We start from the raw sequence: 26,980 nt of genomic DNA on the forward strand, positions 1-26,980 counted from the left end.
TACCTGACGCTTCAAAAGTGCTTGTAAACTAAGCCTAATTGAAATAAACGAATTTTGACTGTGACTTTGATTAAACTAGAGGACGCCTGCGACTTCGCTCGTGTGAAATTATGGTTTTTTAAGTCCGTTTGAAGCCTTTGTGTTAATCGAGGGTAAAATCCATTCCAAATTTCAGCCAAATGGTTCAGTAACATTAATGAAATATTGCGTAAAGGAATAACAAACATACACTCTTACGAACAAACTTTCACCGTTAGGTATAGTATTAAAATGTAAGTGTGTGATTAGATATTACCTACCTAACATATATTTTTTTATTACAGTTAGTGGTGAGTCGTTTCTTAGACTGTTGCCAGCAATACGTAGTTTGCAAGAAGGGTAACTTAAGCAACTGGCATCCCATCCTCGGCTGGTTCGCACAAAGCTTCGATGCGTACCTCCCCCCTGCTATGGGGAACTTGAGGTTCCAATTGTCCTTGTTATGGGGTATTCCGTTATTGAAGAAGCTACTCGGGAGCCCTTTGAAGGACATGCTCGATGCTGGTATCACGGGGGAGGAGGGGGCGGGACCTTCTCAACCCTCGACGCCGGTACAGAGTAGCAACCCCGCTTCGTTTATTAGACGGGCCATAGAAGCTAGGACTAGTAGGTGAGTGAAAGTATAGCAATAACTACAGTAGAAAGAATGGGATTGAGACAGACAGTCTCAGACCAATTATTGTATAGGACCTGCCTCGCTAGACGTTACTTTTCTGTCAATGTATATGATCAACGATCTAATGCGATTATAAAAACTGTCTCTATAGAATCGATGTTAAATAGTTGTAATCGTGTTTGTCGGTTAGAGCTCCGTAAAAATACCTTTTTGTGTAATTCAATTGTGTAAAAAACGGGCAAAAACTTCTAGTTTAGTATACGATATATACCAAATCTACGCTAGTTTTCCTCAGAAAATGACAGACAATTTTGTTCGTGACTATGAGTGCGATACAGGTCCTTCTATAATTGGTCTGAGCAGACAGTAATCAAATAGTTAATATGGCGTTGATTTTAAAATTTACTAGAGAATGCCTGCAAAAGATTCAGTTTTCCCCTATTACAGACCTATTACCTAAGTTTTCGTGTCTTAATGTAGCAAAAGGTCTGTAGACCTTGGAGAAAACCTTTTCTTCTTCCTCCTTTCTTCTTCCTTGGGTCGTTTCCGCAGTTGGCCATAATGGTCCGTATGAAGATTGATCAAAATATCTTAAGCAGTTGAGCCATTAATAATAATAATGGATTTGATAATTTCATTTAATAAAGTAAATTTTTATTTGCATAAAACTAGCCTTTCTAAGGGCCCACGAAAGGGCGGTGACACTCAGATATTAATGGTAGTGACTAGGCCTGACAATAATGTTGGTAAATAAATTACTTTTGTTCTTACATCATTTTTTATAATCTTATTTTAGATCCAATTCAAGCAAGAATTTTAGAAAATTAGGATCGCCCGATTGTACAAAAGTTGCACTCATTTGCTCCATGTATCACACGGCGCTGCAAACTATGTCGCAAGTTAAATTAGATATATTGACTGGCAAGTATTACCCTTTATACAACTTTACGGATAAGCAGTTAATAGTTATCCCCAAAATATTGTCTAAAAACTTTATACACATGTACCCATATATTGATGACAATCCACAGTAAGCTAAGTGACGTCAGTCTAAATCCAATATGGCAGTAATTGAGATTAAAACACTTAAGTTCTTGAGTGTTTTAACTCATTTTTTATCGAGCTACCCTGACTAAGTTTACTATATCTGATATATAGTGAAAAAGTGTAACAGACTTCCAAAAATGGACTTCCAATCACATTATTTTGTTTTATTTTATGTTTGGTTAGTTCATCTGTTTGTAATGAATGTACTTGTACTACCTGTTTGGAATGCATAATCCACTGAAAATGGACGGCAAGAAACTCACATCTAGGTCAGCAGTTTAAAAAAAAAAATACAATAACTTTCTGTGCATCATTAGTATTACTCAGCTCTCGTAAGTAAATCTGCAAGCCTAACATGTGACCCACAACAATGTGTTATTGGTAGACAATATGTTATTTAGACTTCAGGAGATATATGTCATGACCCGCATTTTAAGCTTACTGGTTTCCTCAAAGTCATTATTATGGTTCTTTTCCAGGTCTTTGCAACCAGGATGAAATACTCTATGCATTATGGCAATTCCTATGCACATTGGGACCAAACAGTGGACTGAAAGCTTTCCTTGATCTCTTAGCTCTAAACACTAAAGCTTCGGCTCCGGAGTTTCAAATGCTCATTCTTTTTAGTGATTGCATGACGCATTATGTTACGTAAGTTTTTTTTATATTATTTCTAGTTGATCAAAATATCAAATAGACCAGTTGTAGGCTGAGAATACGTCAACCAGCAGCAGCAGCTAAATCAAAAATCGTAAAGGGCGGAAAAATATAGCGATTAGTCACATAAATGTAGACAATAATTATCTTAAGGTATCTAAGCCCATTGTTTAAACACTTTTACGATGTTCTACAATCATTTTACATCTGATATTTTCATCATTGTTTTAAACAATCTTACAGACTGGCTGCATACACTCGTTTTCCATATTCGTTTCCCTAATGCGTAATTTCGATTTGGAATTCCGTGACCACAGACACACAGACTACCACAGACTTTAGGATTTTCTTCATTCGGAATCGCAAGCATCCATCCATCCATCGCATTTCGCAAGGGCTCGCATTCGTTACGTACGCGCGGAATTTGTTCCATTCCGAAAAAAAATATACGTCATTTAATGTATATTGATATCATGCATTTTCGTTTTTCGAAAACGGATTCGGAAAACAAGTGTATGCGGCTGGCTTGAAGTGTTTTAAATGAAGAAATTAGAGCTAAAATTATTCTTTTACTAGACCACTTCTAATCATGGATTGTTTCAGGATATTAGATGACATGGAAATGTATGAAAAGCAGGACCCTTTCAAGTTGCAAGACTTTGTCAACATGTCGCACTTTCTGAACATGTTCATCTATAAATCCATTATAGGACAATTATTTGGTAAGCATATATCACAATGTAGTATGTTATGTAAATCATCAATTTACACGCTCGTTGACAGAGAATTGACAATATACTTTCATTTTGTTTTTTTTTTGTTAGTTTAATAAATGCACTGCACATTGCAACTTTTCATTTCAATAGTCTAAGGTCTAGTGTTTGGCTATTTGTACTTAGCATCTAAAGTATGACAAAACCTAGTTTCTTTTTGTTGTATAGCTGTTTTGTGCTATTTTCAGTAGATAATATCAAAATTAACAGAATAAATTTAATAAAGGATTTTTTAATATTCAGATTTAAAGACGATACAAAGCAACGAAGTTTTCGCGTCTTTACACACGCTGCTATTGGCACTATATCGCCGCGACTGTCGGCGTGCGTACGCGCCCACGCAGCACTGGCTTGTACGAGAAATACGCGATTCGCAGTTCATGGCCGACCTCGAGAAGGGCAAGAAGCCCCAGCAGGTATCTTACAAACGATGTTCCGCCGCGACTGTCGTAGCATTAGCTTGTACGAGAAATACGCGACTCGTAGTTTATGGCCGACCTCAAGAATGTCAAGTCTCAGCAGGTATATTACACACGCCGCGACTGTCTTAGTTCTTGATGACAACATGACTCGCAGTTCATGGCCGACTTCGAAAAGCGCAATAAACCCAAGTAAGTATGTTATACATGCTGCTGCTGTGCTGATGCTGTACCGCCGTCGCAATTATGGCTCGTACGAGACATGGGCGACTCGCAGTTCTTGGCTGAACTCAGGAAAGACAAGAAGCCACTGTACCGCCATGACTGTCGCAGTTCTGACTCGTATAAGACATAATGTAACTCGCAGTTCATTGGCCACCTCGAAAAGCGTAATAAGCCCCAGCAGGAATGTTACACATGCTGCTGCTGGCGCTGTACCGCCGCGACTGTCGCAGCATTGGTTCGTTCGATAAATGCGCGAGTTGCAGTTCATAACCGACCTCGAGAAGGGCCAGAATCCACAATAGATATATTACACACGCCTTAGCTGGCACCGTACCACCGCGACTGTCGCAGCTGAGGGAACCGCGACCGAACTCGCACAAGAAATACGCGATTCGCAATTTATGTCTGACCTTGAGAACGGGCAAGAAGTCACAGCAGGTTTGTTACACACGCGACTGTCAATATCTGATTAACAAGAGGTTTATTCGGTATTTTTTAAGAGCTATGGAAAAATATGAATGAGATGTAGAACTGAATTCGAAGGTGCTTTCGGCTATGTTTTTATTACTCTGGAAATACTAAAGTATAGGTCTTACAGCTCCAAATATAATGATGATTAATAGTTTTAATTTCATCAAGGCTGGTTCATCATTCATTGTATAGAATCGCTAAATAGCAGTACTTCTATGTTGGTGATATCTACCCAGTCTACCACCACACCACATATACTCGTAGAGAAATCGTAATTTCTATAAATATTATTTTCTTTATTCAGGTCTTAGTGCAAAAGACACCTCATATGATTGCTCATGGCGAGAGGGTGCGGCTTTTCAGACGAGCAGTTGCGGATGAAAAGGTGATTTTTAATTATTTTGTTGATAAATTGTTTGTTTATTAACAATCATTTAATTCGCTTCTTACTAGAATCATTCTAGTTAGAATTTGTTGGTGGTTTTTCTAAATTAGAAATTTTATTGTTTTGACTTTCTTTTTCTAAAAAGTTGTATCACTACGAAGTAGCAACCCTGAGTTGGGAAGACGATAATACTATACTCTCATGCTTCGAAGAGCCATTGATTTCCGGTCTATTCATTATCCGATATTTCATCTGATATTGATGGTTACATAGTTAAATGTTAGGTTTTGTGATGACAAAACTTGTCAACAGCAGTGGTTTTCTGACCTTCAGACTGCCTTAAGTAAGGAGGCTCATAATGAAGATGTTTTCTGTTGTAAGGTGGTGCTAGGTCTAACAGAGCGCGCGTGCGGCGGGCGCTCCACGCTGGTGACGGTGCGGCGCAACCGGCTGGTGGAGGACGGCTACCGGCAGCTGGCCGCGCTGCCGAGCCGGGCGCTGCGCGGCGTGGTGCGCGTGCGCTTCATCAACGAGCAGGGCCTGGACGAGGCCGGCATCGACCAGGACGGCGTGTTCAAAGGTATGTGTGTGACTGTACGTCGCCGCTGGTGACGCAACCGGCTGGTGGAGGACGGCTACCGGCAGCTGGCCGCGCTGCCGAGCCGGGCGCTGGTGGAGGATTACTACCGGCAGGTTTCCTGACCTTGTTTTTCCTTCATCGTTTAAAACACGTGATATTTTATTTCTTAAAATACACATCATTGAATCGTTGGAGAAGCATGCCCCGGATTGTCACTTAATTTCAGGTGAGATCGCTGTCAAGGGGTAACTTGTCTGGTTCTAAAGACCACAAGACTGATGTAAAACTCTTTCAAATATAAAATAAACAAAGCGTCATCTATGAGTCTCTGGTATAACTAAATCACAACAAGTTCGTGAAGTGTACAAAAAGGGATTGTTTCAAAGTTTTCTAAGAACGCCATCTACTGGTAGTTTAAAATAACAGATACTGTTTCACTATGCCTGTAGATGGCAGCACGCATCTTGTAAGGCTCGCCCGACTCCACTTTCTTCTAGCTAGTCTAGCTTTACTTCAAAAATTCATTTCAAAAATGAACTTTTTGTACTATGCAATGTTTTTGTTTGCAGAGTTTCTAGAAGAAACCATCAAACGTGTGTTCGACCCGTCCCTGAACCTGTTCCGTGTGACGAGCGAGGAGCGCCTGTACCCGTCGCCCACGTCGTGTCTGCAGGAGAACCACCTGCAGCTGTTCGAGTTTATCGGACGCATGCTTGGGAAGGCTGTTTACGAGGTGAGCGCAGTTTCTTGAAGAAACCATCAGAACTTTAAATATCACTTGTGACGTCTAATAAGTTAGAAATAAAATGTACATGTTTGGATTTCGTTCTGCATAAGAAAATTTCCATGGATGTCGTCAGCAGAGTACAAGGGGATCCATTTGAACTTCTTGCCGAAAAATAATAAACGAAAAACCATTAGGATCTCTTTTGTTACCTACTTTTTGAATAAAAAATTAATGGTGCTAACCGTTACAAATAAATAAATAATCTTGTCAATAAATCTCGTGTCCTCTTCTCTTCTCATCTGGGAAAACTGAGTATGTGTTCTATTAATTATTATTAATATTAAATAGTTATGAAGCCTGATAGAAGATGCACATCACTGTAAAGTAATTTTTTTTTCAAAAATGAACAATAAAGCGCCATCTGTGAGACTTATGCATAACTCCGTCGCAATCTTGAAGTGTAAAAAAGTTCGAATCAAAGTTCTCTTAGAACGCCATCTACTGGTAGTTTAAAATACCAAACACTGTTACCTGTAGATGGCAGAACGCATTTTAAAAGCCACATCCGATTACACTTTTCCTAATGCATTAACAACTTACTCCCCAAGTAAACCGTGCGTAAAGAAGTTTTACTTTAAAAAAAATATGGGGGCAACCATGAAGCGGCATCGCGCTAAATACAAGTCCGTGGCTGTAACTGCGTTGTTATTGTAGGGTATAGTGGTGGATGTGCCGTTCGCGTCGTTCTTCCTGAGCCAGGTATTGGGGCAGACGCAGCAAGCGCTCTATAGCTGGATTGATGAGCTGCCTTCCTTGGACCGGGATCTGTATCGCAGTCTGACTTATATCAAGCACTTTCAGGTTAGTATGCTCTTTGTAGCTAATCATTCATATTTTTTTGCTATTCTCCCCCTTAAACGAGAAACAAGAAAAACACATACTGCCGACTAAAAGCACTGCAATAGAAAATATAGCTCTGTCTTTCGCTGACAAAAAAGAGTGATATTTTCAATGCCGCCGCTATTGGTCGATGAGTATATCTTTTTCTCTTCACGAGATATCTCATGGTGGGCATCTTATGCCTACTGACAAACACGGCCTTTATGTATGTTACACTCTGAGCATCCTCAGGAGGTGTGACAATGCTCTTGGATTTGAATACTTCCTCGGTCTTTTAACCGTGGTGGCTTTAATCTCTAAAAACATCATTTTGAATTGTGATTATACTTTTGTTATTTTTTTTAATAATTTTAAAAATAAAGTTACGCGTAAAATCGAAAACTTAAAATTATAGATATGATACAAAGTCAGCTACGATTACTTCTTTTTTTTGTTGCAATTGTTAATAATTCTAAGGTTGTACTTTCAGGGCGACATTTCGACACTGGAGCTCACATTCTCCGTGGACGAGGAGAGACTGGGAGAGATTGTCACGCACGAGCTGGTCCCCGGGGGGAAAGCGATACCAGTGACTAATGAGAACAAGTAATGATTGTTTTTTTCTTCTTCATCATTATCATCACTTGGTGCCATCCCCAGAATTTATCAACTACCAGTTTTAGTTGTAGGACGTCAAACCTCCACTCTCTAATGTTGTATAACTATTTTCGGCTTCGATGATCTGGCGCTTACTTGCCTAATAACTTTTTTTACAAAACAAACAAACACCGAGCTCCTAAAGCTCTCAGCTTTCAGTTTAGTCTCAGTACATGGTAACTCTTGACTGCAAGAGTTACCTGATGTTAGGTGACAATGTAGTTTAAGTAGAAGGTTGTTAACTTGGAGAGATGAGGTACTTTTTATTCTACTACGAATATACCTCTGATGATTTCTACGCGTCATCGTAGCGGAACACTTAATTGTTTGTCAGTACGCGTTTACCAGTAAATTGCTAGCCACGACCGATGCCCAATGAACGAAAAAATAAATCCCAAAAACTTTGGTCTAATTTTTACAAAATATTGTTAACCTAGTATACTCTTATATATTTTACTTGTATTGTATATGCTAGCCAATGTTGAGTTAAACATTAAGTGGTGTTTATATTTTCAGAATAAACTACATACACTTGATGGCACATTTTCGGATGCACACGCAAATCAAAGACCAGACAAACGCTTTCATCAAGGGATTTAGAACAATTATCAACCCTGAATGGCTTTCATTGTTCTCTACTCCAGAGGTAAGTATAGAATGTTTTTACCTAATTAGCACATTTTATAGCTCCAATCAATTTAGGAATATCAATATAAGATAAGATGTCTCAGTTATGGAAATATCTAACGGTATTATTCAACAACTGACCGCAATAAAATCATATTTAATTTCTCTGTTAGAATTTGTTTTGGTTGCTTCACAATACATACCATAATTAAATGTCTTCCCCTTATAAGTACCCTTGTATTATACATTGCAGAGGGGAGAGTTGTAATAAACAAAATGACCACACGACGGACATAAAACTTCTTTCAAAAAAAAAAATAATACATGAAAGAGAACCTTAAAAATATGTAGCTATTAGTAGCGCCATCTCTCGTGTCGGACTTCTATACTAGTTAGTTCACAATTATGCCGTTAATGGCGCTTAGCTTACATAATTTGTGTGATTACCAGTGTTACTACAGATGGCGCTTTTAAAACTTAACTATATGTCATTTCGATTACACGTTTCGTAACACATTCACTAGATTACTCCCCAAGTCAATCGTAAAGAGTTTTACTTCAATATTTAAGTGATTTCCGTTTACAGCTCCAACGTCTTATAAGCGGCGACAACGTGCCGCTAGACCTGCGCGACTTGCGTCGTCACACGCAGTACTACGGCGGCTTCCACGACTCGCACCGCGTCGTGTGCTGGCTGTGGGACGTGCTGCAGAGGGACTTCACCGAGAACGAGCGCGCTATGTTCCTGAAGGTATATTTATTGTATTTTTAGAATAATCTTAGGTTTCATTATTAATATTAGTAACATAAAATCATTTAGAAAATACAGAAAAATGTCACTTGAACAAGTGTACACTTGCCACCGTAGACAAAAAAAAGTAACAGACTAATAGCATCCCATTCGCTTAAAATAAAACATACGTACAACTTATTCGTGGTCTCTAAAGAAACGAGACAAGGCTATTTTATATTCGATGTCATGACGCGTCCAGGTTTTTCAGACCCAACAACGGGTCCAGCAAATTTGACAATTGTCCTTCAGTTATAGATTTTATTGCTTTTATTAAAAAAAATAATTTAAATGTTGTCTGCACAAAATTATAGCACCAACTTGTTGCAAATTATAAGTAATCAGTCAATCAGTGTAATAGAAAAATCGCGTCAAAATCGAATTTCTTTTGACTGATCGTCTCATCAATCGTCTATTTGTTTATCTGTCTACTGGTGCTACTTACTCGTAATATATACCACGGTAGAAAAAAATCCGTTCGATGCAATTCGTAGATGCGGATCAGTGGACGCCTGTCATAAAAACGCATTGAAACTACAAATTAGTACATTTTTTGTTTTAGTTCGTGACGTCATGCTCCAAGCCTCCGGTACTGGGGTTCGCGCACCTCAAGCCTCCCTTCTCGATCCGATGCGTGGAAGTCGGTGACGACGAGGACACCGGTGACACTATTGGTAAATCTCTATAACTTTGATGTAAATCATCGTTATATTAATATTTTAGATGGACATCCTCTTTTGGATAAATTAGGCAACCTCCCTGAGGCAAGACTCTAAGTCCACGATCTTTACCGTTCTGCCTTCAATGGCTTTCGACCCCTCCAATTTTGGACACCTTTGTTTTTAACAAAGATGTCCAAAATTCGAGGAGGGGTCGATGCATCTATCTGACGCTGTTTTCTGTGAGATTCAGAACTATACTCTACTTAACGCTCTTTTCCGTTATATTGCAAGAGAGCTATCTTGGGGCTTCTGTAGGTCTACGAGCTACTATATACATGGTGACCCGTAATTAATGGACAAAACGCAAATGATGACGCATAATAATGAAAAAATAATAACTCTTGCACTCAAAGCTTCTTTTAAAATACAAATGATACATTATTTATAAAAATGGTATTATAGTACATTGGTAATTTAATCTGTAATGTTTACCAAAAATCAGATCTTTAAAATCTTAATTACAGTTGCTACAGCATTGAAAAAACTAATTCAATATAGAAAAAATTTTAATCCGAAAAAAAATATAACTTGGTCACCCTCGGGATTTTTGGAAAACCATTCAAATTAGTTTTAGATAATTAGGTGGTGTATCCACCGTTTGCGTTTTATCCATTAATTACGGGACACCCTGTATATCATGAAGAAAAAGAGCTGTTGTTGCACGATATATTTCGTTGATGCTTGTTTCATCAACTATTACTACAAAAAATATAATTTTTCTTCCAGGCAGTGTCATACGAGGATTTTTCACAATCAGAAAGAAAGATCCACTCAATCGACTGCCGACTTCCTCTACGTGTTTCAACCTACTAAAACTACCGAACTACCAAAAACGAAGTACACTGCGCGACAAACTACGATACGCGGTAAACAGTAACACGGGCTTCGAACTTTCGTAGTCGGCTCGCGACTCAAAAGTAGTTAATATTTTTAAACACGAATTTAAAAAATGTTGTAGTTGAATATTTTGGAAAAAAAATTACACGTTCGCACCCTTCACTTTTAATTATATTAAAGGAAAACATGGTGTTAGATGTGCTAAATTTTAACTGAAAATAGTTTTGTATAGAACCAAATTGTCTTTGGCAGGATTTATGAACGCATAGAGATAAGTAGAAACATCTCTATGAAAAAGTGTTTTTCAAAAAGCGTTGAACTAAGGATTATGGAGGGATCAAGAGGTTCTACTCTCCATCATCAAATATTGGAACTTAACTTATAATTGCTTAATGTTATTCATACACGTAATTGCTTGATTTACTTGCACAAGTTTAAACTTGCATAATAACAACAACTATTTAATTTTTGTCATTTTTTTTCTCTAGTCTCGTGATATGACGTATTGCGCATTTTATAGTAAAATCATTAATCCTGCGAATTTTCTGACAGATGCTAATGTCACTTTGTAAAATAGTGATACCATATTTATTGTCATAGTGATGTCCTGTTCTATATAGGTAAATAATAGTGCCTCAGTTCATTCACTCTCAAAGAGGAATTTTGAACAGAAATTTCTATCATACCGCTTTGTGACAAACGGTTGAAAGAAAAATTGTGTAAATTATGTAATTGACCAATTCTTATCTAGCCTAACTATAACAGATGTATGTAACTGTTATTTATTAAAATTATTTATTAATTTGGTTCAGAATATATTGAGTGAGCCATGTTCGTTCACTTTGTCACATCACTATTTTTGATTTGATACAATAACAGATATAATAACAGGTAACTGTTATTTATTAAAATTATTTACTAATTTGTTTCAGAACATATTGAGCGAATCATGTTCGTTCACTCTGTCACATCACTATTTTTGATTCAATAAAAAATTGTATCACAGGAAACTTCAGTGGAGATCGCAGAATTCATTATTCGACTATAGTGGTCTTAATAGCGTAATTTATTGTTTACCTTTACAACCTGACACTTTTTGGCTAAAGGTGGTTCTCCTTATCTCTCCTCTTTAAATGGATGTCCATATACAATGAACACTAAGAATTATGGACCACCTAATGCTAGTCACAAACGGTCAATTATTCTCACGTTTCTGTAGCACTATTATTATAGTATACTATTATAGACTATAATTGATCATGTGTTGGTCACTGCGTACATGACTTGTATAGTATGCCGCGTGGGTACTGCCGTTTGCTTTTCAGAAATGTAAAAATGATTGACCGTCAATGGCGATCTTAACGTTAAGTGGTATAACTATCGTCTATACAGCAACATTTCGCATGAAAACCCTTTAAGAACATGTCCTTTGCTGCTGGGTAGTAGAAATAATTACAGTATCAGCCCCTGTAGCCAAGTGGCACGTCGATGATCTTTCTACGATCGTAAACGCTTCGAAATCTAGAAAAATGTATAGGAATCGAGATCTTGATCCCGTTGTAGCGTTATCCATATAAATTTTATTCTATAATCATTATTAGCGTATCCACATTAATATTTAGTTCGTAGATTATCTATAAGTTTACAACGTACCAAATTGCAAGTCAACATGTGGCGCGCACATGTCGATACTAACAACTCAAGAACACATTATTAACCCAATATATTAAGTAATATTAAACCAGTTGAACAGTAAACGTCGATCAATAAACACACTTGTCTTTGCCCCCTTACCTTCGAACCACACACGGCAAAGCGTGACCTGTCGATAGCAAATGTCATTCCTATACATTTTTCTAGTTTTAAGGAGAATCGACGTACCAATTGGCTACAGGGGCGGAACTTCCTCAGAAGTCATTAGTCTCTCTATGGAACTCTGTTACAAAAAGCTTCAGGGCTAACCTTAGTGTTCATTGTATAAAAATGATAACGAAACGCTTTCACTAAATTATTTACGGTAATTTAATAGCACTGTTATTTATCTGTTTTATCAATTTGCACACGATTTTTATAGAAATGGCAAAACAGTGAACTCCAGTCCAAAATTACTAATACGTGTACATAGACAATAACTGTTTATTGTAAGTTGTTCTCTGTATAAATTATGTATAAGGGTCATAGCTCATTAGATCCACCCGCCACCTGCACGACATTGTTGTTCTTAGCAGAGATCCTGCTTTCCGAACCGGTGGTAGAACTGCTAGAGTCAATATAAACAGATAGACCTGACGTTTCAAAAGTGCTTCTAAATCAAGCCTACTTGAATTTCAAGCAAATGAAATTTGTTTGGCGTCCACATTTTTCTAGTCAGGACCTCCTAACTAGAACACAAACACGAAGCTTAACATGCATCCTCGCTGAATTATTAGCGGGTAGCGCGATGTCTACTTGCAGTCAACGTAAGGCAAGTATGCAATTGGACCCCACATCTACTGCATTACAGACTAGCTGACGCCCCGCGATTTATATAGTTAATACGGGGATAAAAGATAGCCTATGACGCTCACATGTAACGTTGTTTACGAGTGGTAAAAGATCTTTTCGAAATTGGTTAAGTAGCTCCAGAGATCACCCCCCCTAGAACCTCACACACTTTACCTCTTTACAATAGTAGTATAGATTTGATGTAGTGAGCGAAGTCCATATAAATAATTCTAACCGTACGAGTCAGGCCGATGTTTGCGTGCTGTGTGGCTCTAATGCGCTATAACCTTATTAGGGTATTCTCTATATACAGTACGCGTTACTCTTTAGGTTTTTAGCTGGCCAGATAAAGCGGTCTGAATCTTGAGCCGCTATTTCCATAAATATTTATGTATCGCAGTTATTACTTACAACCATTGAACATTTTCTTACAACAGATTTTATTAACATTATTATATGTATCGACTTAACTTGTGACTGCGATCTCACTAGTTGTTAAATGACGTGCGGTAGGTACAGAATGCAGTGTGGTAGGTACTCGTATTGACTGATACATTTTATTACCATAATAAACTGCTATTGATATTCTATTTAAAGAAGTAGGTTTGGTCTTGTAGTAGTAAGGGATCAGCACAAACGCATCTGAGTTTGTAAACTAAAGGAACGTTAGCGTAACAGTAATACATTGTTAAATTATTTAGAGTAATACAGTGCATTTTTGTGCTTTGCTTCAGCTCCTTTAATTTTACACACAAAAATTCTCATCTTTACCTGCACCCAACTACTACAAAGAAAGCCACTTTTCGAAAATAAAATATCTATGTTTTTGCTCTAGTGAATAGTTGATTCGGTTCAATTTGGGTCACATATTTGTCACAAATTAAAGTCTATTTTACACATCAATATCTACACACATATAAGACAAACAGCATTACAGTTGTATATACCACTAATGTCTACTCTACACCATCAGTCATGATGGACAAGAACAACATTGGGCACGATTGACAATATAGTTGCTCAGCTCTCATGCTAATTTTTAGGGTTCTGTAGTCCATAACAAGAGCTTACAATGTTTTCATATTGCGACGATCGCGTAAACGCGAATTTCTAAGGAATTAAAACAATTGTGCAGTTTGTTAAAACTGTATCAGTATTGTTAAAACAATAGCTGGCACTAAATTTCTTAGAAATTCGCGTTTCCGTTTACGCGATCGTCACAGTATGAAAACTATCACTAGGCACTCAGTTATAGTTTCGCCATGTCCGTTTGTCTATCGGTCTGTCCGCGGCTTGGCGGAGAGACTGTTACTACTAGAAAGCTGTAATTTAGCATGAGTATGTTCATAATGTATGAAAACTATAACAGCTAAGTATTTATTGTCGATAATTGTAATATATTGTCGACCAACCTAATAAACGTAATGGGATTTTGAAAACTGCATGCTAAATAATTTTATGTACTATTCTTTCGTACATACCGTTTTGTGCATACGTGCGAGCAAGACGCAGAGATTTGTACACTTTTATTTTCGACGTGCAGAATTCGGTTGAAACACGTATTTTGTAAATTAAAAATAGTTGTCTGTATTTTGTTGTACATATAGAAACATTCACCACTATTTTGGGCATTTTTAAACTTTTAAACTCACTAGTTTTTTATATATATCTTGTAAAAATAAACATTGTATGGATTTTTCACATAATCAAATTTAAAATGTATGTATTTTAGGATTTCAATTATTTTTTGTTAGCCATTAATTAGAAACCATGTAGAGACTCATTTTGTGTTAGATTGAGAGCCAGACCTTCGTCGTTTTATAAAATAACTAGCTCACGCCGCACGGTTTCACTCGCGTGGTTCCCGTTCCCGTAGGAGTACGGGGCTAATATATAGTCTATAGCCTTCAAATCAAAATTATTGTAAACTAATATTTTACACTATCTCCGAGTGCTATATGCTATATTTTACCCCTTTATTCCTATGGGAACGAAAACTACGCAGGCGAATTCGCGAGGTTCTGCCATTTAAATATAAATAAATTACGTCTTATATTTGGCCAATTGAGGGTTTGGATTTGGACCCCTGAAACTTGTTACCTACTAAAGCCCAAACTTCATAGTTCCCTACCGTGCTTACCTATTAGGAACATGAGTTGACAAACCTTAGGTTTTCAGTAGCGTCTCATGTGCTTTGAATCTGCATTTTATGGAGACTTGCTCTGGGCAGATACCAGTGAAAATAAGATATGTCAGCTCGCTCTTTTTTATTCCCTTCACCAAAATATCAATATCACCCTCAGACCAATTATTGTATAGGACCTGCCTCGCTAGACGTGACATTTCTGTCAAAGTATATGATCAACGATCTAATGCGATTATAAAAACTGTCTCTATAAAATCGATGTTAAATAATTGTAATCGTGTTCGTCGGTTAAAGAGCTCTGTAAAAATACCCTTTTGTGTAATTGAGTTGTGTAAAAAACGGGCAAAAACTTCTAGTTTAGTATAAGATATATACCAAATCTAAGCTCGTTTTCCTCAGAAAATGACAGACAATTTTGTTCGTGATTATGAGTGCGATACAGGTCCTTCTATAATTGGTCTGAGATATCACCTGATGATAATTGATGATGTAATTTTAAAATGAGGAAGATGTAGCCATCACTGGCCAGCATGAGCTGAAAAGCTTTCAGCTGTTATAAAATGACGAAGACATCACTGGCTCTTATTACATGTTTGTATCTAACGAAAATCTAAATTAGTACAAAATTATTTAATACTTAAAAGATCCTCAATTTATTTTTCTATATAGAGTGTTTTATTTTTGTAATTTTTGTTAATAAATCGTGGTAGTGATTCATAAGAGATTCTGTAAATATTGTATACTTATTTTGTGAACATGTTTGAAGTTGTAAGGGTGGTACTTTTAACTGGAGCATTGGAGACCGGTATTCATTATCACTATAGGCAAACTGTATATCTCAGTCCTCGTCCGCAAAGTACAGTGGTAAGACGACGAAGAAGACGAGGTAAGAAGAAAGCTAGTGAGGGACTGCATTATAAAAGGACCTGCCTCGCTAGACGTTACCCCTTTGTCAAGGATCAAGAATCAACGCAATGATCAAACGCGTTTATAAAAACTGCTTCTATAGAATCGATGTTTCATTGATGTAATCGTTTTCGTCATGTTAAAAGCTCCTTAATTTTGTAGTTAAATGGCAAAAAAAAACGGTGAACAACTTGGAATTTACTATAAGATGAAAAAGATTACTATAAGATGAAGTTACGTTGCATTTGGAAGTATTTCTAGGTTAAATGAATCAAATTTACAATAAAAAAGAATCGATTCTTCAGCCAATCAATTGGTGTTGAATATTTTCAATGTGTGAGTTTACCTCATCCCCATCAAAAAATGACAGACGATTTTGTTGGTGAATTTGGGTGTCTAGTCCTTATGTATTTAGTCTGAGGGCTGAAGAGATATTCTTCATTCTTTACCAGGCTCGCGTTAGGTAAGGTTACTTTCGCTCCCCTCTTCGACCTTCGTCATATTCCGCATGCCTTTACCGCGCAAACTAGGACTGAGTTTTGCGACTTGCCTATACATTCTGATAATGATTCTTATAGAATCCACCAATCCACATAAATGCAGCGACGTGGTTCTTAGTTAAAAAATGTCCTACTAAAGGCCATCAAAAAGGTTAAAATAAAATAGCAACGGATTGTTGTACCATTGCAATTTAAAAGTCACCCTACCAACTTCTCTGGTATAAAGTGTTTTAACGGCACTAATTTTATAGTACAGCCAAAAGGCACATATATCATGTAATCAATATGTAGATTAATTTGTACATACATTTACTTTCATGTATATCAATTGTGTATCGAAGCTATATTTTACTTAACCAGAATTCAGTGTGTATTTTCCATGTATACCCTTTAACGCACAAGTCTGATATGTTATGTGTAAAGATATGGGACTGGGACAACTCCGGCGTCATTGGTGGACATTTTGTCTATTTCTAGAGACTCGAGAGATGTTCGTTTGGCCTTAGATGTAGTGGTAAAATGTACATACCAAACGCGCTTGTGTGTATAACATGATAGTTCGTTTCGTTAAAGAACACTCCTTCAGTTTCACACATCAACGTTTGTCTGCACTCCTCACTTCTACATCCAAAGTCAAGTGGACTTCCAAAAGTAGACAAATCATACTGAGTTGTTAACGTGGCATTTTACTAAGGATGCATGGTTTTCTATACTGTAACCGGTTATCTTTATCAAACGGCACATTAACTCCAAAAGAGTCCATACAGTTTAATATTTAAATAATCGAGCTAACAAATGAAAATTAAAAAAAATTTAATACCCTCTAACAGTTATGAACTTTCATGTTATCAAGAATTGCTCCTTTCGTTAAGAAGTAATGATGCCACAGACACTTCAATTTCATAACGATCCCCTTTTTAAGTCGTAGATTAATTATCAAGAAGATAGTCAAGGACTTGTTATTTGATAAAAGCTGAAAGTTCTAGAATCACGGATCGTGGTGGCAGATTTCCAGGGGTCCAGACCCTCGGCCGTCAAGTGCAAAGTAAAATTTTTATATTTTCCTCTGCATAATATAGGAAATTATGGCCCCAGTAATTTAGCTCCGTAATCTACGACGTAAAAACGAAAATCACAGAGATCAAACTTCAAGAGTCTCTGACGAAAGGTTGCTTTGAAAAGAACTCCCGTTGAAGGTATTTTGTCAAAAATGTATAGACGAACATAATAAGCATGCGAAGTAAAGTTAGATTTTCAGAAATGTATTCATGCTCGTGTAAATATATAATAATAAATGTATCTAATGTATGAAATTGGAACGGGCGGGCAATTTTAACTAATCACCGAAAAGCTTGGCGAAATAATATTATCTACTAAAATGTACCAAGACTATACCAGATGATTTGTGGTGAGGTTCTTGTAACGAAAATAAATAAAAATATATCAAATTTACTGGTGAACAGAACGATTTAGACAACGTTAGGCTTTATCAAAAACAGCCCAGCATATTACATAATACACAATACATTATATTTACATTACACACAAGTCATGACTTTTGTATTGTAATGTATTTATTGTGTATTTAATTTTAATAGCTAAGACTTTCATTTTGATACTAACATAAAAGACTACTTTTTTCTTTTTATCAATCTGTTTTTTCAAAATTACAAATATGGGTGGAAAGACTTTAACTTAGAGGAGGTAAATTACAAATACTTGTCCAAATATTCTTAGCACATTGAAATTGAGACTTTTTATTTTTAAATTTCTTTAATTAGATTTTATATATTTCTACGTTGTGTAGGTACATTAACCACGCCTAAGTTTCTCATATTTGTGGTATACAGTACTTATAAACAATACTCTATAAGATAACGTGATACATAAAACCGCCAGTTTATTTCAAATGTCACCAAAGAATTTTTCCATGATCTCCTTTGGATTAAGACTTCAGCATAACGTTGAATGTGTGCTTTGATTTAGTTTGGATACTTTATTCGTCTTATTGAAAAATGGAAATGTAAACTTTTAACCGCGTATGAAGGCAAAGATGTTGAATATTTGACGAAAAAATATTAAGGAAACCATTTTGCGTTGTCAGTAGTAAGACTTTACTTATAGGTTAAGCAAAGAAATGCAAAAACACAAGTATACGATCGATATATTGCACAAGTCTGTATTTGTGTAATGTAATGTATTGTGTGTGACGCGTACATATTGAATATTCAACCTGTGTTAAATTATTTAGAAGGTATACTTAAATTTATCTTATCGCACGATATATTACAATTCATTACACAAGTCTGTACCCGCCCTTACATTGACAATATTTGTTAGCGTCTACACTGATTCAAACACAAATGTAAACATAAACACCAATAAAGTATAGGCCATTGTTTACATTTCGTACTATTTAACAGAAAAACTGTTCTTCTAAGAATGGGAGGTGTGATCAACATCCGTGTCTACTTTATTAGTACGTGTTATATGTATGCGATGTTGTGTTCACACAAAACCGTATACTTGGATCAGGGTATCCGCTTATATCTAGAAGTTTCGTGTAATAAAGGACGAAGAACCGGTCTTCTTCCTTTGGTTGGGTGAACTGCGAAGCGTAACTTAATATTGAGGTCGGCCTTCAACGCAATTGAAACTGAAAACGTTATGGATATTCTCTTAAGGGTTTTTTCTGCCAAAAGAAATCCTTCTAAATGGTAAACACTATTTTTTTTAAATGACTATTGTACAGACTTAGCTCTAGTTTGCATAATTGTGTTTCTATCGTCGTTACGCACCGCGGTTGTGTGGATACACCCTTACAGCCCTTTTACATCGCAATCGACAACGCAACGGTCGTGTATTGACTCACTAACCCTGACGTCTCTTCAAGAAGTCAGTCTTATGGGAGGCGCTATTGGAAAGTTTCTCTCTAGCAGAGCGACGTTCGTCCAAAACTCTCCAGAGACGCATAAATAAACCATTGAAAGTCGCGTCAGCTCAACATATTATTTTACGCTGGGTTAGCGTTGCGAAGTCGCGGTATTTGCGTGAAAACCTCGTGAAGGGGCTTGTTATGTCTTGGCCGCTGTCGTAATTTTCTCGACAAAATTCGTGATAGCACCGCGGAAGCGATATACCTGCAACTTTTCTCCAAACGCTATTCGCGAATAATTGACTGCACACATCGCGGATAACGCGAATATTCATCGTATCGCTATGAGTGCGGCCTAGGCATTAGTGTAACGTAAAACGAATTAATTAACCTTCTAAAATCACTCAATGTTGTATGTAAAAATGTAGTTAAATTTTAGATATATTTATATTATACTAAGAAAGTTTTACGTTCTGTTATTGTAATTTGATTTAGTGCAATCTTCTTTTCGTCGTCTGTAATCAACCTTATATTAAATTTTAATGTTGAGCAAAAGGATAATACGTATTTTGTAGTGGTGTTTCCATTTTCACTGTAATGTAAGGGTCTGTTCTGGACTGATGGACACTAGATTTGCACGAATAGTTAAAAACCTATAAAAAGCTTTACCTATAGTAATAATATTCCATATATTACTTAGTTCAATATATAGGTTATTCGTTAAGTCGGTGTCTTTCAGAAGATAAAGTCAACCGAGGTTATTTGGCATAAGTAGATGCGTTATACGCACGCAAAAAACGCACGCGTGTTAGGTGGCTTTTATTTTCTGAAAGCGACTGAGTTATGGAATACAGACAGGACACCATCCATACATGCCCATGGTAACGCATTAGCATTATTTATATTATGCCTACCGCTACCCGTAAATTGTTGACTATTTATAGTGAACAAACGATCGTTTATTGAAACTTGTTGGCCATTGTTTTGCAATTCTATGATTTCTAAGCAAACCAATCAAAACCAATCAAGACCACTTTTCAAAACTCTACCCCTAAAAATTTAGGGTTAAAAGAGGGTTGCAGTTTTAGATATAAATCGTTATATACTTATTCCGCTCGTGTATAATATAATTATAGACTACACTATTACAGCTGTGATTTTTTACAGTACCTTCTAAACAGAAATTGTGAATACAGAAAAAGTGAATTCTTACAGAATCTTATAATTATAGGGTTTTAACTCGTCGCAATGAAGTTTTGTCAAGAGCTCCATCAGTCCGGGATTGATTACACTATTTACTAATATTCTTATACTATTTAGATCATTGTAAGAAATATTTTGTACTAGCCACTTAAAATAATATGTTGTATAACACAATGTGATTCTCTGTGATAAAACAATTGATATTTATAAATGGCCGTTTTATTTAATTCCCTAATATTTTATTAGGTTTTAATAAGTTATTTTTTTATTCATTACAAGTTAGCCCTCGACTACAATCTCACCTGATAGTAAGTGATTATGCAATCTAAGATGAAAGCGGACTAGCTTGTTAGATGGAGGATGAAAATAAACACTCTTTGTCGGTAGGGTTGTAACTAGCCACAGCCATATGTTTTCTGTGCCACGGCGTAAGCCTCCCACTAGCCAAACCTGGACCAATTAAGAAAACCTCAATCAGTCAGCCGGGGATTGAACCCAGGACCTCTGTCTTGTAAATCCACCGCGCGTACCCAGTAAGTATCTATACTTAATTGGTATTTAACTAGACAAGCTGCTTTTATGTGGACAACCTTATAACGCCATCAATTTTCCATCTCTAGGGGGCTTCCAAATTATTTATTAAAATGTACCTGGCGATGATGACTAGGTTTGAATATACTGATTTTTATGATACATTCTGGTAAATAAGGTCAATGTTAACTGATTTATACATAAAAAGCTAAGATGGTTTGGATATTTGCAAAATAAATAAGAATATAAAATTTCAAAATCTATTAAATATTTTTTATCGTAGTTAGATGAAAATTCATACAGTTTTAGCTTCCTTACATTAAATGTGACATTTTTCAATAAATGAACTATAAACATAAACGCACAAATAACAAAGATATTAGTAATTTTGTTTGAACGCCCATACAAACCTAACGATCAGCGAGCCAACGATGTCACGAAATCGTGCCATTTTGTATGGAGCGTTTTTCAGGGATCCGCGGCAGCGCCGCAAATCTGACTCTTTAAATCCCTGTAGCTCCGAAAGAAGTGATCGCAGATACCCTGTTACGTTTACAAAATTGCTTTGCTATTAGTATAATCTTAATTTTATACAATTTGAAAAACTGTCATCATCCCTATTCAATGAGTATTCGTAAGCTCAAAACCAACCAACGATGGTTTTCAAGCGCTTATTTGCCCTAAAAATATCTAACGTACCTACTAAATTTCAATTAATGGGTGTAGGTTACCTTTACCAGGTCCGAACAAGCAGGGAGTAGATATTGCATCTTTGGAATGGTTCTGTGCTAAACATCAGCTAGATGCATTAGGAGTTAGGAATGTACCTATCGATAACGGTAGAAGGATTTAGGAATTGTTGTTGAGCCGTTGATCTGCACTGGAGGATGTTCCCAGGAACACTACGATCTGGTTCATAAGCGTGAACCTCAATCGTCTAATACATATATTATGTAGATAGGTTAGGAAGCTTTTATCTATCTATCTTTCTGTTTAACTAAATCTCATCATATTAGCAACCCATATTCGGCTCACTGCTGAACACAAGTCTTCTCTCAGAATGAGAGGAGTTTGGCCAATAGTCCGCCGCGCTGGCCCAATGCGAATTGGCAGACTTCACTCATGTAGAGGGTTAAGAAAAATCTCAGGTATGCAGTTACCCTCACGATGTTTTTCCTTTACCGTTTGAGACACGTGATATTTAATTTCATAAATGCACACAACTGAAAAATTGGAGGTGCATGCCCCGAACCGCATTCGACCCCACACCCTCCGGAATCGGAGGCGGAGGTCATATCCTAGCTAGCTTCAGCACACAAATAACATTAAAAAAACGAAAACTGTAAGTAGGTACATGTCGCTTGGTGACCCTCGGCCCTCGTCCCTTAAAACGTGGAGACGAAAGAAAGCTGTTACTTTACATAAGAATACGGGTACTTTCAGGGGTCATCGATAACTAAAATGTGCACACAGATAACATAAAAAATTAAAAAATATTTTCGTTTGCCACCCATCCCTTGGAATGGGGGATGAAAGGTTATCTATATTAAGGAACTTTCGTAATTTTTTAAGTTAGGACTTTGGTAATATAAGTTTGTATTTAGAATATTGTTTACAAATAAAAAAATATATACCTACGTACTTTAATTTGGTCCAATGCAAAATTAGTTACATAAAATATTAATAAACAAAGATATTTCTCAAGCAGGTACTTAGGCAGGTTTCTTCACGATGTTTTTCCTTCATCGTTTGAGACACGTGATATTTGATTTCTTAAAATGTACATACCTACCTAACCGAAAAGTTCGAACCTACGCCCTCCGAATTGAAGGCAGAGGTCATATCCATTGGGCTATCACGTCACTCAATAATAGCTACTGTGTAATTAATACCTACTTAAATTTGTATTAAATATCACAGAAAAAATATTTACTACTGAAAATAATTTAGTTCATTGAAAAGTAGATTTAGCCAAGCCGAAGCCATGAAAGCACACAGCACAGCAGCTGTTCATTGCGTCGTCGCCATTGTTGTTTTCTGTCTCGCTCTTTTGCCGTTTCCTCTGGCGTCCCCCTCCGACCGCCAGTCTCGTTCGATTTTCTTAGCGTGTGGACGTTCGTGTGTTGTGTGAGAATAATAATAATTCACCACGGTCTCATCCTTTGTCTTCAAAATACTGCCAAAAGAAACAAACCTTCTTCGCGAGAATTACTTGTAACAGTTTGTTTAGCGTGCATTCATTTGTGACTGGCGGAATTGACAGGTGTCCCGGGTCCCGTCGAACCGTGTATCGTCGCAGAGTGCGTCGACTGTGGAGTGTAGTGTTCCCCGCATCGTCGTTTGAGCATGAATAATAAAGAAGCAGCCGGTGTAAGCGTCGCGTGTGGACCGTCAGCGAGCTGGTGATAGGGCGCCGTGTCGTGGCCGTGTGATGCGTCTGCGGTGACGGCTGGATGGCGGCTGTAAGCGGCCCCGCGCGGCACTCTCGCGTCTCCATGAGTGTGTCCATGTCCCTGATGCAGGGCGGTACGCAGAGCGCGCCGCAGGGCGCCATCCTGGCGGCGGCGGCGCCCTACTACCAGGCGCCGGCGATCCCGACCGACGTGCAGCCAGATCGCCCCATCGGCTACGGCGCCTTCGGGGTTGTATGGTGAGTAACCTCATCTTTTTTTTGTAGTAGAACTTCTCTAACTTGACTTGGGCAGTAAGTTGATGAATGACATTATGAGAAAGAAATAAAGAAGTTTTAGCTTGGTGCTTCGAAGAGGTGCCTGTTCACTCTCATTTATTTTTTAAAATCTCTGACCCAACCTCAGACTCCAATAACTTCTGATTTTAGGTTATTGAACATACTGTTATAAGCAGGCTGTTTTATTAAAATATTTTTTTAAAAAATTGCATTTACTTGAAAGTAGGACTGTAAAGTTTTGTTATGTATTGTACTTAAAAACTAAATCATTTGGTTACAAAATCAACAGTAATGTACGCATTTACCTTATTTACATAGTAAAGTGATTAAAAAACAATGTTTTAAACTGCTCAATTCAATAAAAGTTACTTTGTCAATAAAGTTTTTCAGCCAACTAAACTGTTTAATTAATTTATTATTGGAACAGTTGTTATTAATTTATAATATTATTTAGTAAATAATACTTATATCTACTAGGCAATTGCATTCTACCATACCATCATTATCACTTACCATCAGGTATGATTGTAGCCAAGCAGCAAGCACTAACTTTTACTGCAGCATTTCTTGCTGGCTGACTGACTTAAAACTGACTTTTTAAAAGTGCTATAGATAAAAGTCTGATGAAAAACAATTTTAAGAAATAAATATAAAGTCTCCATATTGCAACAAAGTTTGTAAATGAATGTATTACAAACTTTGTTTATAATATAAATTCATATAATTCATATTGCTAATACCTAAATTCTTTCAACATTACAATTATAATTATATTATCATAATGATAGCCCATGGCTATAAAACAGACTTAACTAATGAAGTAGTCATTTATCATAATTAGGATTAGTTGAATAGTAAATTAGAATATGAACTCCAGTTTCTGACAGATTACCTTTTACTGGTAGTTTTTTTTTGATAAATTAAGCAGTTAACTTCTCCAAAATCTCAGGGTAATTTATGTACCATTTAATTTACTGTTAACTTTTATGTAAAATATCATTATTAACATTATATTTTGAATAATTAAGTAAGTATGATCACACAAACTAAAAAAACTAAATTGAAATCACTTCATCCATTCAGGAGTTATTAAGCCACAGACAGACTCAGACAGACAGACACATCAAACTTATAACACACTTTTTTTTGTTGTAATTTATGTATACAATTCGAAACATGAGCTACTACATTGTGTGATCATCAAACTTTGATACTTTTATGTAAAACAACATTATTAACATCATATTTTGAATGAAATAAATAATCATGTTAAATGATCACACCAACTAAAAAAGCTAAATTAAAATTGCTTCACCTGTTCAGGAGCTATGACACCACAGACAGACAGAGACAGACAGACACACACATCAAACTTATAATAACCCTCTTTTTGCATGGGGGGTTAAAATATCTGTCATTTAAGTATTGAAATATATTAATTACCCTGCAGGTATATCTATATCTATACTAATATAATAAAGCTGAAGAGTTTGTTTGTTTGTTTGTTTGATTGAACGCGCTAATCTCAGGAACTACTGGTCCGATTTGAAAAATTCTTTCACTGTTAGATAGCCCATTTATCGAGAAAGGCTATAGGCTATATATTATCCCCATATTCCTACGGGAACAGGAACCACGCGGGTGAAACCGCGCGGCGTCAGCTAGCTGTGTATAAAATTCAAATATTTACTTAAATTGATGTCAGTTCCTGTAGAATTGTAGCAGCCAACCACTATTCCATATTTACTTATACAAAGGAGACAAAGAAACCCCTAGTATCTGTTCAAATGTTTTTTGTCAAGTACTTACTTATATATGTGAAATAAATTAATAGAAAGCTTTATAATGACTTGTATGGCAATAATTACTAATACATTGATAAGATTTTTAGAACAGTGACAAGTTAACCAACTAATGAAATTAATTATACTACAGCCTTTCTTGATTACCAACAAAGAAATAAGAAATGAAGGTAGAATATCCATGTCATAACTTATTTATTTTAAATGATGTATGGTTCATTTTTGCAGTACTTAGGTAAAATTTGGTTGGTACTTATCTAGTTTGTTTATGGTAATCATTTTAATATTTTAATACAGAGACCTTTCTAATATAATAATACAATAGTTTCTTTTTTCTTTACAAACAGTAGAGCTATGTGTAGGTAATAACAAAAGCATATTTCCTTTAGAAAGTCTGAAAAGAACTTGTTTTTACATACTGGATTGTTGCAACCTTAATATAAACCTTGCAGATAAAAAGTTGTGCATGAACAATTATTCTGGTTTGTACTTTATTTTCCACTGTAGATACTTAGGTACTTGCCTTTATTTATATGCCATACAAATCTTTTTTATTACCTTTAAACATGAGGTTGGTTGAAAACAATAGAAAGCCCCAAAATCTACGGAGTATTTATAATAATATAATGTAGGTTTTTAGACACAGCAGTGTGTAAGCCAAGTCCAAAAAACGACATTAATGACACAAACCATTTTGAACTACATTCATTATTCAGTGCAAAATCATATCATTATTAGCAACTCATATTCGGCTCACTAGAGAGTACGAGTCTCCTCTAACAAAGAGGTGAGGCCATCAGTCCACTTCACACATCTAGAGAATTAAGAAAACTCTCAGGTATGCAGGTTTCCTCATAATGTTTTCCTTCACCGTTTGATACTTGTGATATTTAATATACTTAATAGAGCAATATCCATCAGGACTCTGTAACGAACACCAGAACAATGTGCCTCTTGATGGCAGGAAAAAGCATGGCAGTAGTTCTTCTGATGAGCTCTGGCACAGAAATGTTTGTAACAATTTATAGATTTGTGTAATAATAATAGACCAGCAATAATCATTTCATGATTCATGATTCTTACAACAAAAAACATAACAAATACTCTATAAAATACATGAAGAACGTAATTTGTATAGCTCTAATCAAAGCAACTTGGCTCCCAACTCATAGCTGTGAATCAAATTATCCTAAATGTTGTTTATTATCGAAATCCCTTTTCCGCATTTATATTTTAGTCGGGTTTATTAAATTTTATTTAGTTCATTTACAGTTAACGGTTATCGTAACATTTTATCGCGCGATCTCGATTACGCCGTAGAAGTAAACTTTGCAGCCCAGTTACGGCGCGCTGAATAAAAGTTTACAACTTGTGTTTCGACTTAGGAAGTTCA

The 26,980-nt window shown here is 36.4% G+C and overlaps 2 protein-coding genes across 2 annotated transcripts in view; both read left to right on the top strand.

The window, feature by feature from the left end:
- The window catches only part of LOC112043541 (ubiquitin-protein ligase E3B), a 31,725-nt gene extending 10,949 nt beyond the window's left edge, over window positions 1-20,776 (top strand). Inside the window, exons 6-19 of the mRNA XM_024079013.2 lie at window positions 324-649; window positions 1,452-1,576; window positions 2,182-2,353; window positions 2,963-3,081; window positions 3,376-3,548; window positions 4,552-4,632; window positions 5,014-5,212; window positions 5,782-5,945; window positions 6,654-6,800; window positions 7,309-7,424; window positions 7,992-8,121; window positions 8,689-8,853; window positions 9,455-9,566; window positions 10,341-20,776. Of these exons, the coding sequence (XP_023934781.1) occupies window positions 324-649; window positions 1,452-1,576; window positions 2,182-2,353; window positions 2,963-3,081; window positions 3,376-3,548; window positions 4,552-4,632; window positions 5,014-5,212; window positions 5,782-5,945; window positions 6,654-6,800; window positions 7,309-7,424; window positions 7,992-8,121; window positions 8,689-8,853; window positions 9,455-9,566; window positions 10,341-10,513 (2,202 nt within the window). The 3' untranslated portion in view covers window positions 10,514-20,776. The remainder of the gene's footprint in view (window positions 1-323; window positions 650-1,451; window positions 1,577-2,181; window positions 2,354-2,962; window positions 3,082-3,375; window positions 3,549-4,551; window positions 4,633-5,013; window positions 5,213-5,781; window positions 5,946-6,653; window positions 6,801-7,308; window positions 7,425-7,991; window positions 8,122-8,688; window positions 8,854-9,454; window positions 9,567-10,340) is intronic.
- A 2,384-nt stretch (window positions 20,777-23,160) lies between these two features.
- LOC112043565 (serine/threonine-protein kinase NLK) overlaps window positions 23,161-26,980 on the top strand; it is a 200,621-nt gene continuing 196,801 nt past the window's right edge. Inside the window, exon 1 of the mRNA XM_024079044.2 lies at window positions 23,161-23,746. Within this exon, the coding sequence (XP_023934812.1) occupies window positions 23,550-23,746 (197 nt within the window). The 5' untranslated portion in view covers window positions 23,161-23,549. The remainder of the gene's footprint in view (window positions 23,747-26,980) is intronic.

Source organism: Bicyclus anynana, chromosome 5 (genome assembly GCF_947172395.1).
Source record: "Bicyclus anynana chromosome 5, ilBicAnyn1.1, whole genome shotgun sequence".
In the NCBI taxonomy this organism is placed as follows: Eukaryota; Metazoa; Arthropoda; class Insecta; order Lepidoptera; family Nymphalidae; genus Bicyclus; species Bicyclus anynana.